Raw genomic sequence first — 13,774 nt, 5'->3', positions numbered from 1 at the left:
TACAGGAGACCCAACCCTGCCCGCCCATCTACTACTTCCTGATGCCAAGATTAACTGCCAGAAGCCAAATCTCAGATGTCCTGAGAGAAGCAACTCCCCTCCCTGCCGGCCTCCTTTCACAGGAAAGGTAAGCGGCCAGAACCGAAGGGCATGGCACCAGCCTTTAAGCCCATCCCTTAGGAACAGAAGCAGGGACATTTCCAGAAAATCAAGGCCATTGTGGCTCACATAGCAGGCGACCTAACCTGTCACAGTCAGACCCTGCCTCAAGAAATGCAAGCTATAATTACAGATGCGCCTGTGGGGCGGGGAGTGGAGCTCAGTGCCTCTTGAGGGGGTCAAGACAAGAGAATCAAACAAAGCCTTTACACTAAACACTACCGCAGGTTCAACCCCCAATCGACCCTAATGTTCTACCATCAACTCGGTGGGGAAGAAGAACACTTAAGAAAGTTTGGTTCCTAGCACCCACATGGTGACCTACAACCATCCGTCAGTCCAGTTACAGGGGAACAGATGCTCTCTTCTGACCTCAGAGGGCACCAGGCTTGGATACAGTGCACATACATCACACAGGCAAAAACTCAATCCCATAATACAAAAGTAAAAAGAGATAAGGTGTAACTATGCAGCCCTGGCTGGCCTAGAACTTGCCACATCGTATACCAGGCTGGCCTTCAACTCACAGAGCTCTTCCTGCCTCTGCCTCCAATTTAAAGTATACATCATCATACCTGAACTATATGCTATTTTTATAGGGAGGGAAAAAAACCGGAAAGACTAAAGGGCATCAAATACAATAAAACGTTAAATGCTTATATATAATTTCAAGGGGGAAAACCAATTTTTCTGAATGTACCAATATTTATATAAATTAGCATAACTCATCAAAACTCCTATTTCCTGATCCAGTATGACAGAGTTCTCAAAACAGACAAGTACAAACGCTAAAGAGATACTTCGGCAGCTGAGGGCACACATCGCACTTTCACTTCCCAACACCCATGCGACAGTTTACAACAGCTCCAGGAGACAGCCCGTTCCAGCTCCAGAAGAGTCTGACCTCTGCGTCCGAGGACATTTGACCCGCATGCACATACCCACACACAGACATGTACACATAATTAAAACAAAACTAAACATTATTTTTAAAAGAAAAATTCACAGTCATCAGTTTCATGTACATACAGAGAGCCCTGATAACTTTATTATTCTTTTAAACCAGAGCATGCACACCTGTTCTTTTCAGCAGTCTTTGGGAGCGAGACCCCTGGGTAAAGAGTACCCCAAAGGCAACTGAACATGAAGACAGCATGTGGCAATGGGCCAGTGTCCACCTCTTTCCCTAGAAGCAGCATGCTCTACGGAAATCTGCATTTCGGCCAGGGCCTCCGACCATGCATGAATCTGCGGTTCGCTTAGACGGGAGGAGAGACGCGCACACACACCTTGATATGGTCCATCATAAGTTGCTTCTGGGCATATAAAAGAGAACAGTCTGGACACTTGAAAACAGACACCTTCTGGTTGTCAATGTGCTGGTCAAAGTGGCGATACAGCAAGGTTTGCAGGGTGAACACAGTGTCGCACATGGAACACTTATAGATTATTCTAGAACAGAAGAAGCGCAGCGAAATACGGTCAGTCAGCCTCGTCTCACGTCAAAGCTACTGCTTAGCATCTAAGGAACTCAGGCGGTAGAAGCCATTGAGAAGAGACAAACGAGAACATTTTAGCTGTGATGCAAGCTTTTCAAGACAACTGACATTGCTCACTCACTCGATCAACTCAATCACAGGAAAGTCTTCGGTTCTAAGACACTATCAGGAACGTCTGCTTAGGAATTTTAACCATGACACAATGGGCATGTTTGTACAAAACCTTCCAGTACAGCTAGAAACATCAGAATCAATCAATCAATCTCTCTCTCTCTCTCTCTCTCTCTCTCTCTCTCTCTCTCTCTCTCTCTCGATTGAAAAGGGCAATACAACTGAGCAGTGGCATCCCAACCCAAAAAAGAATGTGGATTTTTTTTTTGGTGACGTCAAACAAAGCAATACACCTCAATGGTGGTACCCTAACTAGAAACATAATTTGATAAATGAACTAAAGATACCCGAACTCTAATACTTGCATAGCCTGTTCTGAGTTTACATTTAAAATTAGCAATTTTCCACTTAAATGTCATCCTTTCTATACCAACGTTAACACTAGTGCACAACTACTGAGATAAAACCACGCACACCACAAGAAAGCCCAATGCTTCTTAAGAATGGTCTACAGTACCCGCATAGTAGACACTCTTTCCATGCCTACTGCACCATCCCAATCCACCTTCTTAAATTAATACTTAGCAGTTTGGAATCTTCTAAACAAGTCTCCTCTACCCAATCAGGTCTCTCCCGAAGCTCGAAGCTCTGGTACAGGGACTGGGGTGTGTGTGGCACCCCTTGTGTGCCACTGGGACACAGCACCCTTCCTTACTGTTCCCAACTATCCTGGTCCTGGGTGGTGGGGGTGGGGCTATGAAACATGGCTCCTTTGAAGAGGTGTGGAAGAGGCACCAGGAGTCCAGGAGAAGCTGAGCAAAGAAGGGTAACTGACTGGCTGAAGAGAGCAGCAGGGGAGTCCGTGAGCAGCAGCGTTAGAGAAAGGAGGCCCACAGCCCATCCGGGTTTCTCCAGTGTGTTCTTGTGATTCCCCTCACACAGCTTCAAACCCTCCCGAGCAGTGCTGTCACAAACCTGCAACTCAGCCCAGCATGGTGGTGTATGCCCATATCCAACACATGGAAGATGGAGCAGGAGAGTGGCTGTGAGTTCAAGAGTGGCTGTGAGTTCAAGGTCAGCCTAGTGTACAGGAAATATCACCATGGTCAGGGCTAAACAGAAAGCCTCTTTGTTGATGATGGTGGTGGTGGTCGTGGTATAAATAATTTCTTTTACAATTATAGTTTTAACTCTCTTTTCTCACAGAAGACTCTGAGGTGTAAACCAGAAGACCACAGGTTTTTCTAAGGTCTTGCCAAAGCACAGTCACTTTGCACCTTCAATATAGACGGAAAAGGGAAATCCAGCTCATTCCTGCCACGCATTCCCAACACAGCCCAGCACTGGTCCTGTGATACTTCACTGTCATAGCAACAGGTATCCAAGGAGGATCACTTCCTTACTGTTTAGAATCGCTTAACGTGAAGAGCCTCAATGTTCAATGAAACAAATCATCACATAGAAGACATTTTTGAAAGAAACTACTTATAAAGATTCCAGGAAAATTAAAACAAGGCAGTATATTATGATATGTATTATTAATGATTTGTTTTATTTTGTGTGTCTATGTGTGCCACATGTCTACATATATGACACATATATGTGGGTGGCTATATATGACATATATACTTGGATCCCTGAGAGTTAGAATTACATGCCATTGGGAGCCCTAAGACATGCGGGAAATGTTCTTAACTGTAGAGGCATCTCTCTGGCCCCATGATCACATTTCTTAAATGGTAAAGAATCAGGACGCATAGAATTATCACTGCCTCTGGAGATGACAGTATATGTGCACGCTCTACTACTCCACTTATTTCATGGATTCCTTATAATCAAGAAACAAGCATTTGAAAAGAGAAGAAATTGGGACGTAGCTATGGCTCAGCCATCATGAGTATGTATGAGTACAGAGGATCCAAGTTCAATCCCAGCATGGTCTCAGGTCAGGTTGCTCACAACTGCCTATAACTCCAGCTCCAAGGAATCTTTGGCTTCCTGCACACGTGTGTGAACATATACATACACACACGCATATATAAATGCATACATACATACCACATACATGCATGCATACACATACATACACGCATACATGCATGCATACACACAGACACACATATACATACATACACACATACATATATACATACACGCATACATGCATGCATACACATACACATACATACACACATACATATATACATACACACATACATGCATGCATACACATACACATACACACACATACATATATACATACACACATACATGCATGCATACACACAGACACACATATACATACATACACACATACATATATACATACACACACCAACACACAGACACCCACACACACAATTAAAAATAAATCTTAAAAATAAATAAATAAATCTTTTAAAAAAAGAACAACAGGTGTGGCTCTCATTTTCCTCTTGGGGAAAATATAAAATCACATGACAGAGTTACTTAGCATCTTTTTGAGGAAACAAGGAATGAGTTGTTGGTATATTATCATGGTAACCCCCCCCCACCCGGAAACACTAATGAGCCAGGAGCTTTGGTGTTTCTACAATCCCAGCAAAGGCAGGAAGAGGGGAGTTCCAGGTTATCCTGGCAACACAGCGAGATCTCAACTCAAAAAGCAAAAAACAAAAAGTGTGCCAAGGAAAGCAAAAAGAGTTGAATGGGAACCTCTTGTGGAAATATGGCAGGAGCCAATCAAGATCAGCAAAAGGTGACAGTGTCACTATCAGGAGAGCTGGCTCCTGGCCGAGCGTGTGACCCACTGAGAAGCTGTGCAGCCTCGTTCTGTGAGATCCCGGGTGATGAGAGCCAGGTCCTCTGCTGACTCTGAGAAAGCAGGACCAGACAAGGAAGGTCATCCAAGAACGAAAGGTTGTCCCTTTGGGGGATGAGGGGTGGGCAGGCAGTATTCAATTCAACTGTTCTGGAGGAAGGACAGACATAGTAAACCCAAAAGGCACAGCCTGGTCAGGATCTTGGAAAGAAAGGAAAAGGACACAGTCTGGCAGCTGGAAACCTCTAAGCCAAGCTCTGAACCTGCTGGCAGCAGCACGGTGATCACCGACATCCTGAATAGGGGGCTGTGTGTGACTTGGATGAGTTGCTTTTTTAAAGAGAAGAACACATTGAAGTAACAGGTCGTGATGTCCCGTCTCTCCTCAGGATGAAAGGCAGACTGAGACGTGAGCACACCCAGCTGCACCAGGGCGTGCAAAACCAGGGTTCCAGAACTGTCTCACCACCCAGTTCTCAGTACTGCCACCATTTCTGTGAACAAGAACCATTAAAAGCAGCAGGGACTACTGCTGTTGCTAGAAACATCAAATAACAAAAGTACCACACGCTCACAAGGATAGTTTGAAGGGACGAATCCTGAACGTGGAGCAAACTACCCTAGGACCACGGGAAAGCCTCCGGAGAACCGTCTGTGCAGTGAGAGGGGGAAGGGGTTCCAACCCCTGAACACAAAAGCAGAGAGCAGCGAGCCGGTGGGACTTGGGGTTCACAGTGCTATGTGTATGTTGGGCGGGGGATAAAGCACTTCTAAATCCCCTGTAAGGCATGAGCAGCTGGACAACCAGACCACTGGGGGAGAGGGGACCAAAGTGTAGTGCAGCCCAGCTCTCCAGACACTGCTGGGCATGTGTGGGAAACAAAAACAAACAAACTGGGGGCCCCCCCGCACCCTGGCACTGCGAGTGTGAGGTACTGATTAAACCCCAGCAGGCGGAGGAAGCACTGCCCCCTACAGTGTAACACTCAACCCTGAGGAGCTGAACGGACACTTCCTTCAGGTCCCATGTGGGTGAGTCAGGAGGTCATTTGCTTAATGTATCAATTAATTAATCCCAGTGCCAAGGCCTTTTCCCCAAGACCTAGGGGCCCCCGGACCATGCGGATAGGGCAACACCGTGGGCTTTTTTCTCAGGAGTTTGGTCCAAATCTGTCTCCTGTACAGCTCTTCACTTAGGAACTATCATTCCAGCCTGACAAATGCATGCTCAAAATAACATAAATACCAAGCGATTATTAAAGAGGGTTCAAAGTGCCCTTTTAGACAGCAGGGGAAATATGACCACCTACATCCTGGAAAACAAGAAACAAAGCAAGTGGAGGTGCTAAAACTGCAGGATTTTTGCTCTATGTTCAGACATCTACATACTCTGTACAGAAATGGAAGTGAGACGGATACTAATTAGTGACACTGAAGAAGTCATTTGGGTAATTCTGAATTGGCTGCATAACCACAGCCACCCAAACACTGCTTGCCGTGAGGGGTCAGCACTGGGAGGTGCTCTGATTCAAAGAGCATTGGCGAGGTTTTAGTTAATTCCAAATGACCCCCAAATGGTCACAGGATAAGTAGCTCTACATCAGCCTGAATGGGTGAGGTAGCAAGGAGGGCAGTGCCTCAGCACAGTCAGGTGCCTGAAGAACTCACAGAGCTAAACAGCACCTACTGGAGAGCCAGCTGAGGACAGGGCCGGACTCAGGCAAGAGCGGAGGACGGAGGCTGGGACAAGCACAGGCTAATGCTGCTGACATGGCGGCACTGGCTCAGGGCTGTCTCTCATTTCATCAGTATGACATTTTTACTTTACAATTTCAAACACAGTAGCTTATGCCTGTGCTTAGGTTTCTGCTTATTAAAGAAACCTGAGAGTAGGACAAAAAGAAACACAAAACAAACAAACAAAAAAAAAAAAAAAAAACAACTAAAGAACAGATTAAAACAGAATTGGGAGCGGAGTCACATGCCTAGAATGCTGGCACTGTGGGGCTGAGGCAGGAGGATGGTGAGCTGAAGGTCAGCCTGGACCATGCAGTGCAATCCTGTCCCCCAAAAAGGGAAAAAGAAAATCAAAGGAATATTTTCCTGGAGTTTCCTTCTTCCTAGGAGGGCTCTGCCCTAATACCCCAAAGGCGTCAGAAACCACAGAGACACTGCACGCTCTAATCGGATGCCTTCTCCATCTCCACAGCACGCACACTTTCCTGTCACGTCTCCTCGTTGGGGGCGACAACTTCCCTCCCTCGCTGTTTCTGGGGAGAACACGTGCTCCTTTGCTCTTACCACAGACTTCAGCTATGTCCTTTCTTTACGAAGGTCTAGAGTGTAGCTTCTTTCCTTAAAGGTCTCCTGCTTCTCTTGGGCAGTGCTGGCGCCACCACTCTCACCAAGCTGGCTACTAAGTGGCTGACAGGCAGGCAGCAGACAGAGCATAGACAGGCTGGACTAAGGGGTGTTCGTGTTGTGAAGAAGCAGAGCGGGAAGAGACCCTGTGATCTGGACCAGTGCATAATTTAGATCCTACAAATAGCTTACTTCTAGAATTCTGCACTTAAAATCTTCCTCTAAGTAAAGCTATAAAGATCCTACACCTACTGTGCTCAAACTTGAGCTAGTCGCCTGGTTTCAGTTTACAGCTGCTGTCCAGACAGAATATTTGATTTATTTTAAAGAAGAATCAGTACTATATTCATGAGGAGATGGCTGTGTTGGGTTGCACAAGTTTTCCCAGTGCGGACACTGGAGACAAAACCACTAACATCATCATTCCCTGCCGCTGTGAGAAGATATTCAGTCAAATGTGAATCCCTAATTTACAACTTGCCTCCCTTTGAGGATCAACACACAAGAGATCAGGAAAAAGACCTATTTGAAAAAATAGGTTTTAACACTGCTGTACTAAACAGCCATTCTTACACAGCTAAGAAGTACAGGCATTAGACTGCATTACCTACAGCTCCACCCCTTGTGGATCTTCAATAATGGGGTTACACACAAAAATTCACCCCAATATTGGCACAGCTAATCTCCCAGAGTCAGCACGGCCATAATGAACCCAGAAATAAAATGAACGCCACCAACCACACTGTGTGCTCACACTCCTCACAACGAGGGAGTGAGCAAATGTGTACGGAGTTCCTCCACACCCCACACAGGCACCTCAGGCTACAAACTTCAACCATTCCACCTCATTCTACTCTCCCAGACCACAGGGCACAGCTGGCCTGGCACTTACGGGAAAGGTTGACACAGAAAACAGTGCCAGGCCACACACCTGACCGATGGTGGGGCATGGGTCTGCCGCTGTGCCCACACTCGCCCCTTCTGCTCCCCTCCCCTCTGCTGACTGGCCCCTGCAGCAGACAGGCTGGTACACCCGTCTGTTCAACAGCCCTAAAGCAAAACCACATTAAATAAAATCAAATTGACTTCCACTTATCGTAGCTATAAAGTTAAATTAGTTAGTAGTGTCTCCAGCTGACTTCGCCTTTTGAATATTGCTGGGAAAGGTGTATGCTACAATAAACAGACTACAGAAATGCGGAACATAACATAGGTTGAGTTTTCTGTTTTTATAATTTTCCTAAAACTTACTTGCTAAAAATCATCTTAAGAATAAAATGGGTTGAGCGGAAATTGATGCTAAAAGCATGGATAACAGGTGACATTTGGGGACAAAGACTTTAACTGGAAAAAATGATTTGCTGAGCTATGGAGCAGAACTTCACACATCAAAATTAACAAAGCGGACAAATGTTCAGACTGTAAGTTTTGCTTGCTACAATGACAACCTCCTCTAAATGAACGCTAAAGCAGGAGAGTAAAACTCAGCCGTGGGGCGACTTACTTTGGTTCTCCTATCTTGACGCCAGGATGCTGCGTGTAGGCGTGGGAATGTGTACTTGGGGCAGACTTAAACGCCATTGGACAGATAGGGCACTTGTAGAAGACTTCACAGTGAGAGCCTTGAATGTGAGACTTCAGTGCGGCCACATCAGAGTACACAACATTGCAATGTACACATCTGTTAGAGAAACAACAGTCATTAGCACAGACCTCCGAACACCGAGTGACGTCACTGTGTCAACAGGGGGACATGAACATATCTGAGCCCGCGAAGGCTTCTCCCGGCTTTTGGAAAGGACTTTGCCGTTTCTGCTTGCAACAAAGTAAAGACAATTCTACATGCTTAAGAGTGTGGATCATGAAGTACAAACTGTCAGTCTGGAGGATCTTTAACATTTTGAAGAAGGATATAGATATATATTTAGTGAGGCTAATGAACCATGAGGGTCAGGGACAGATCAGGACCAGAGCAAGATGGTGGGGATCCTGGATTAGGAAGGACATTCATGTGCTGGCCTGACTACACGGCCTTATGTTACTACCTGTCCTAGTACCGTACTAAAGACCTTTCCAATGGCAGAGACCTTCAAATCTGCACCTACAAACCCCAACAGAGGGACAAAGAGGAGTACATGACCTGTAGCTTCCTGGTACACACTGGTGTGGTCAATGTATCTTCTACCTGTACTGCATGGTGACCCAGAGGGTGGTAAAAGTCAGCCACCGGGTTTTATCTGCTGGAAAACAAATCTGACTGTGTTCATACTTGGTCTTTAAATTCCATCTTCGGGAGTCAGCAACTCTCAAACAACGGACTGCGAGCTTCTGAAGTTCTGAGTATGACAATCAGCTCACTCCCTGCTAAAATCTACCACCGCAGAAGCAAACTTCCAAACAAAGATGCCCACCCGACCCACTCATCTCTGCACAAGGACCCTCAGCGATCCTGCTAACACCTCCCTTGGACCAGGGACTCCCTGCCTCACATATGGAAACATAAGAATGCCACAGCTCTCGGGAACCATCTGAGAGAACATGCCTCTTATATGACTGGACAAGCATGTCCCTAGTCATGTATACACAAGTCACCTAAGAAAGAAATCTGCTGGCAGGGCCTGCCCTTTGGGACACCAGGATGGACACTTCTACCCTTAGAGGACCCATGGAGCCGTCTTCTGTAATGCTACACAGAGGGTGTGTTCTGTAGAGCAGAGCGTAGAAGGCTTTGCAGGCATTTTTTTAAGAAAATCACAGTATTCTCAGTTTCATTGTTTTTGAATTTGGGAGTTTTTTGTTTGTTTTGAGACGGTCTTTCTCTGTGTAACCCTGGCTGTCGTAGAACTTGCTCTATAGACAGGGCTGCCCTCAAACTCAGAGATCCGCCTGCCTCTGCCTCCCCATGTGCTGGGGTTAAAGTCATGCACCACCACCGACAGGCAGTTTCACTGTCTTAGGGCATAGTGTGCAGTAATACACTAAAATACTGTACAAGAGAACAAGAAAAGTCCACTGTCATATCAGGAACACTGCTCTCAACACAGAAGTCAACCATACTGAAATTCCTCTGGGTCACCTTAGGATTGTCCTGACCAAGTTCATGCTCTTGTCTGCAGTTACTTGTTTGTAAAATAAGAACTGAATGGATCATTTTAGTCCCACCTTCCCCTAGAAGCTAGCCACTACAGGGGCAGAGTACTTACTGCAATCTCGATTCCTGGCCTTGGGGGAGGAGGCCCACAGATGAAACCAAGCACATCTGGGAGTGTGTAACCACAGACAGATAAGCTAGGAACTGGGGTTGGGGCTGAAGGTTCCACCTGTCCTAGTGCCACCCGAATGCCGCCCAGAGCCCACTATATCACAGGCACACACATCTTCCCATCTAACATAGGACTGGGTTGCATTAAAGCAAAAAACCAAGACACAAAGGAGCAAAGAGACGTGTGTTGATGCTACTGACTCCCTAGAGCCACGTGGCACAGAGAAAGCTTCGTGGGCACATGGTTCTGAGTTGGCAGCAGAAGTGACAGGGACTCGGTCTAAAAGGTACCACAGAGGCCAGGGGACACAGAGGAGGAGAAAGGACAGGAGAGGTCCAGGGCAACAGAGGGCAGTGAGTGAGGATTTCAGGGACCCCTTATGTATCGCAGAGCTACTCAGCATCCGCCTCACAAGTTCTGGGAGGACAGGCAAGTGCCACCATACCCAGCTCTCTTATTATTTTTTGATTAAAAAAGGTTTACAATATACAACCCTATAATAATCTCTTCCTAAATACATATATCAGGAGGCAGGAAAATTCCGAATACTTGACTTTTATTTGTAATTGACATTTGCTACCACTTAAGCCGAAGCCAGACACGGCTGGTCAGTATTTAAGATAGGACCAAAAGGATAAGCACCGCCCTCAGAAGGAACAGAGGCAGGGTTGGGAGCCTAAAGATAATCTAGAAAGAATATATAAAAATGATTAACTACAGAGACAAAGGGGTGGGGCAGGAAACAAGACAGGAACAGGCTCCAGCTAAGCCAAGAACCATCAGCTGCCTCATCGCTTAGGACGCATGGACGTCCTCATCGCAGAAGGACGAGCATGGTGGCACTGGTTTTCAGTCCCAGGCAGAACTGTTTCAAGGCAGCTTGGGCAACAGTAGAAGACCCGTCACCAAAGAGGGGTGTGGTGGGGAGGAGGGCAGGGAAATGTTTTTAAGTTTTTATATTTTTTCTAAAGAAGTCAACATAAGCCAGGCAGTGGTGGCACAAACCTTTAAACCCAGCACTCAGAAGGAAGAAGCAAGAGGATCTCTGAGTTCAAGGCAAAGGTTTACAGATTGAAGTCTAAGACAGTAAGGACTACACAGAGCAAGCCTCTCAAAAACAAAAGTAAAGAGAAAGACAGACAGAGATGGAGATGGAGACGGAGACAGAGAGAAGGAGGGCAGCAGGAGGAATCAACATGAGCTAAACTTTCCTATAAACAAACATGGCAGGTGGACCCAGGGATGCTTACTGCTAATCCAGCTCTGGAGTGAGATGCAGGCATGAGGCCAGCCTAGCCCACTCAGCAAGTTAAAAACCAGCCAGGGCTTCACAGTAGGAAGCAGCGTCAAAAGCAAATACACAGAACCCCGTAACACGCTTTCGCTGTCATCATTTGAATTCTCTCCAGTCTAGTGGGGAAAATCTACAATTAATAAAAATGGTAAATTTTGAAATGTAAAACTGGAAGCACCCAAATAAGTAAATCTGCCCGGGACAAATGAAGGTCAGGGCACTTTCCCAGTAAGGTGCAGGCCTTCAGTCTGCACGTGAGGTTCCTGTGGTAGGAGAGATACCAGGAATAACTCAGAGCACAGACGGCTGTCCTCTATTCATTCCAACGTAGCCTTTGTTTCACTGAGCGAAGAGAAATCTGGGAACAAACAGCGTTCAGCCGGTATCTGCTGCGAGTGCACAGGCCGCACAGCTGCCTCCCTGCCTGTGTACAGAATCCGCTCAGTTTCCAAGCGTGCGGGAAGAACCAAAGTGCCGTTGCGTGTGGGTCTGCGGGCCATCTGTTTAACTGTCACGTACCAGCCGGTCGGAGGCGGGTCCCCCAAGCTACTGGGTACCATGGAGGACAGATGAATTTCTGACAAGCAAATCAAGCACAAAGGAAAAAAGCCCTGGTTTCTTGTTTTCTAAACTAAAGGTTTCCTCCCAATCCAGGTAAGATCTCAATCCATAAAGCATTTGTGCACCAAGAATGTGAAGGCATAAGATTACAGACAGAAAACTTAGCAGAGGGGAGTTTGGAGAGATGGCTCAGCAGTTAAGAGCACTGGTTCTTCAAAAGAACCTGAGTTCAATTCCAGGCACCCACGTGGCAGCTCCCGACCATCTGTAACTCCAGTTTTAAGGGATCTGAGCTCATCTTCTGACCTCGTCAGGCAATACACACACACGGTGAACAGACATACAGGCAGGCAAAACACCTATACACATAAAATAAAAAGAAAGAAATCTTAAGAGGAAGAAAATGGAAAAGAAAGAAGACGGGACAGAGCCACCCGGGAATTAGCGATCCTGGAACATGAACCAAAGGAAAATAAAATCAGCAAAGCGCACCAATCCTTAGAAAACGCGTGACGGAATCAGGACTGAGCAAAACCACTGCCCCGACAGTCTAACCAAACAGTAAGGTAAGCGTGTGCCACCATGACACCTCTGCTAGAACAAAGACATTATGTCACCCAAGACAGTCCCTTGAGGGGCCAAGGTAAGTGGGAAGGGGGCCGCATCTAAGAAGGCAGCAATGTCTGAGGACAAAGTGTATCATCAGCTGACACTGGCTGAGGTAACGTGAAAGTCGCCAGATGTCAAAAATACACATCCGGGAGCCTCCAGGGCCAGGGTAAAGATGAGGAGGCTGGGCTGTGGGGAGTTTCGGAGGGGAAACTCCAAAGATGGCCATCAGAAAAGGTTACTCGCCGGACCCTTCTGTGTGGTTACAGCACTCCCTCCTGTCTGCACTTGTGAGAAAGGGAGCAGTAAAAGGTACAGAAATGCACGGTATTCCTACAGGGGACAAATGTGAGGGACAGTAAGTACACTGGGGAGAGAGGATGCGAAGGCCACGGCCGAGCTCCAAACATGCATTTACCTCACCCCCTGTCCTCATCTGTATGGACCGGCAAGGCCAACACGGCATTAAGGGATTCGAGCGGATCAACTCGACTACCGATGGGCTAGGTTCCCGGAGGACCACCAGGTAACCCTGAGAAGGACACGTGTGCACAGGCCCGTCAAACCGCAGCGCGGTTATCAGCGAACGACATACTGACCGAAAGCCAACTCTCCGTGTGTAGTGCAGGCAGTTCTTGGTGACGTGGCTCTGGAAGTGCACCGACCTGCAGATGGCCCCGCACTCGGGGCAGGTGTAGGGAGATTTGTGCTGATGGATTCTCTGGTGTGAGGCATAGCTGCACTGGTTAGGAAGCAGCATCTGGCAGACAGTGCAAGTCTTCTAAACAAACCAAAGGGGGAGAGACGGTTGGTCCTGCTAGGCACGGCTGACATGCATATCACCTCAGTCAAGCTGTACAGTTAGTTATGCGTCTCATCTTAAACACCGGCTAGGGAGGACTCTATGCCCGAGGAAAAGCAAACCTGAAGGTTACAAGTTTAACTTAACACCCTGCAAAACAAAAATGGTAAGAATTTACGAAGGCGGGCTCCTGCCAGAGAGGGAGCTAAAGAAAACACCGCTTTAATGGTTCCGGTTCTGTCCCTTTTGCGTTTTTTGTCCCAGAGCAAAGGGTTAGACAAGGTCTTCCTGTAAACTGTGCTCACAGATAAACTC

The 13,774-nt window shown here is 46.8% G+C and overlaps 1 protein-coding gene across 20 annotated transcripts in view; it reads right to left on the bottom strand.

Annotated features, from left to right (window-relative positions):
• Positions 1–13,774, bottom strand: part of Zfp532 (zinc finger protein 532) — a 107,575-nt gene that overhangs the window by 31,325 nt on the left and 62,476 nt on the right. For 4 of the 20 annotated variants that reach the window (NM_001437503.1, XM_087592740.1, XM_087592734.1 and 1 more), the window contains 3 exon segments: positions 1,449–1,611; positions 8,435–8,611; positions 13,257–13,438. In NM_001437503.1, the coding sequence (NP_001424432.1) occupies positions 1,449–1,611; positions 8,435–8,611; positions 13,257–13,438 (522 nt within the window). 20 annotated transcript variants of the gene reach the window in all.

The sequence above is a fragment of the Rattus norvegicus genome, chromosome 18, assembly GCF_021556685.1.
Source record: "Rattus norvegicus strain SHRSP/BbbUtx chromosome 18, alternate assembly SHRSP_T2T, whole genome shotgun sequence".
Taxonomy (NCBI): Eukaryota; Metazoa; Chordata; class Mammalia; order Rodentia; family Muridae; genus Rattus; species Rattus norvegicus.
Note: the sequence above shows the minus strand (reverse complement) of the source record. Positions and strands in the feature narration are given on the sequence as shown.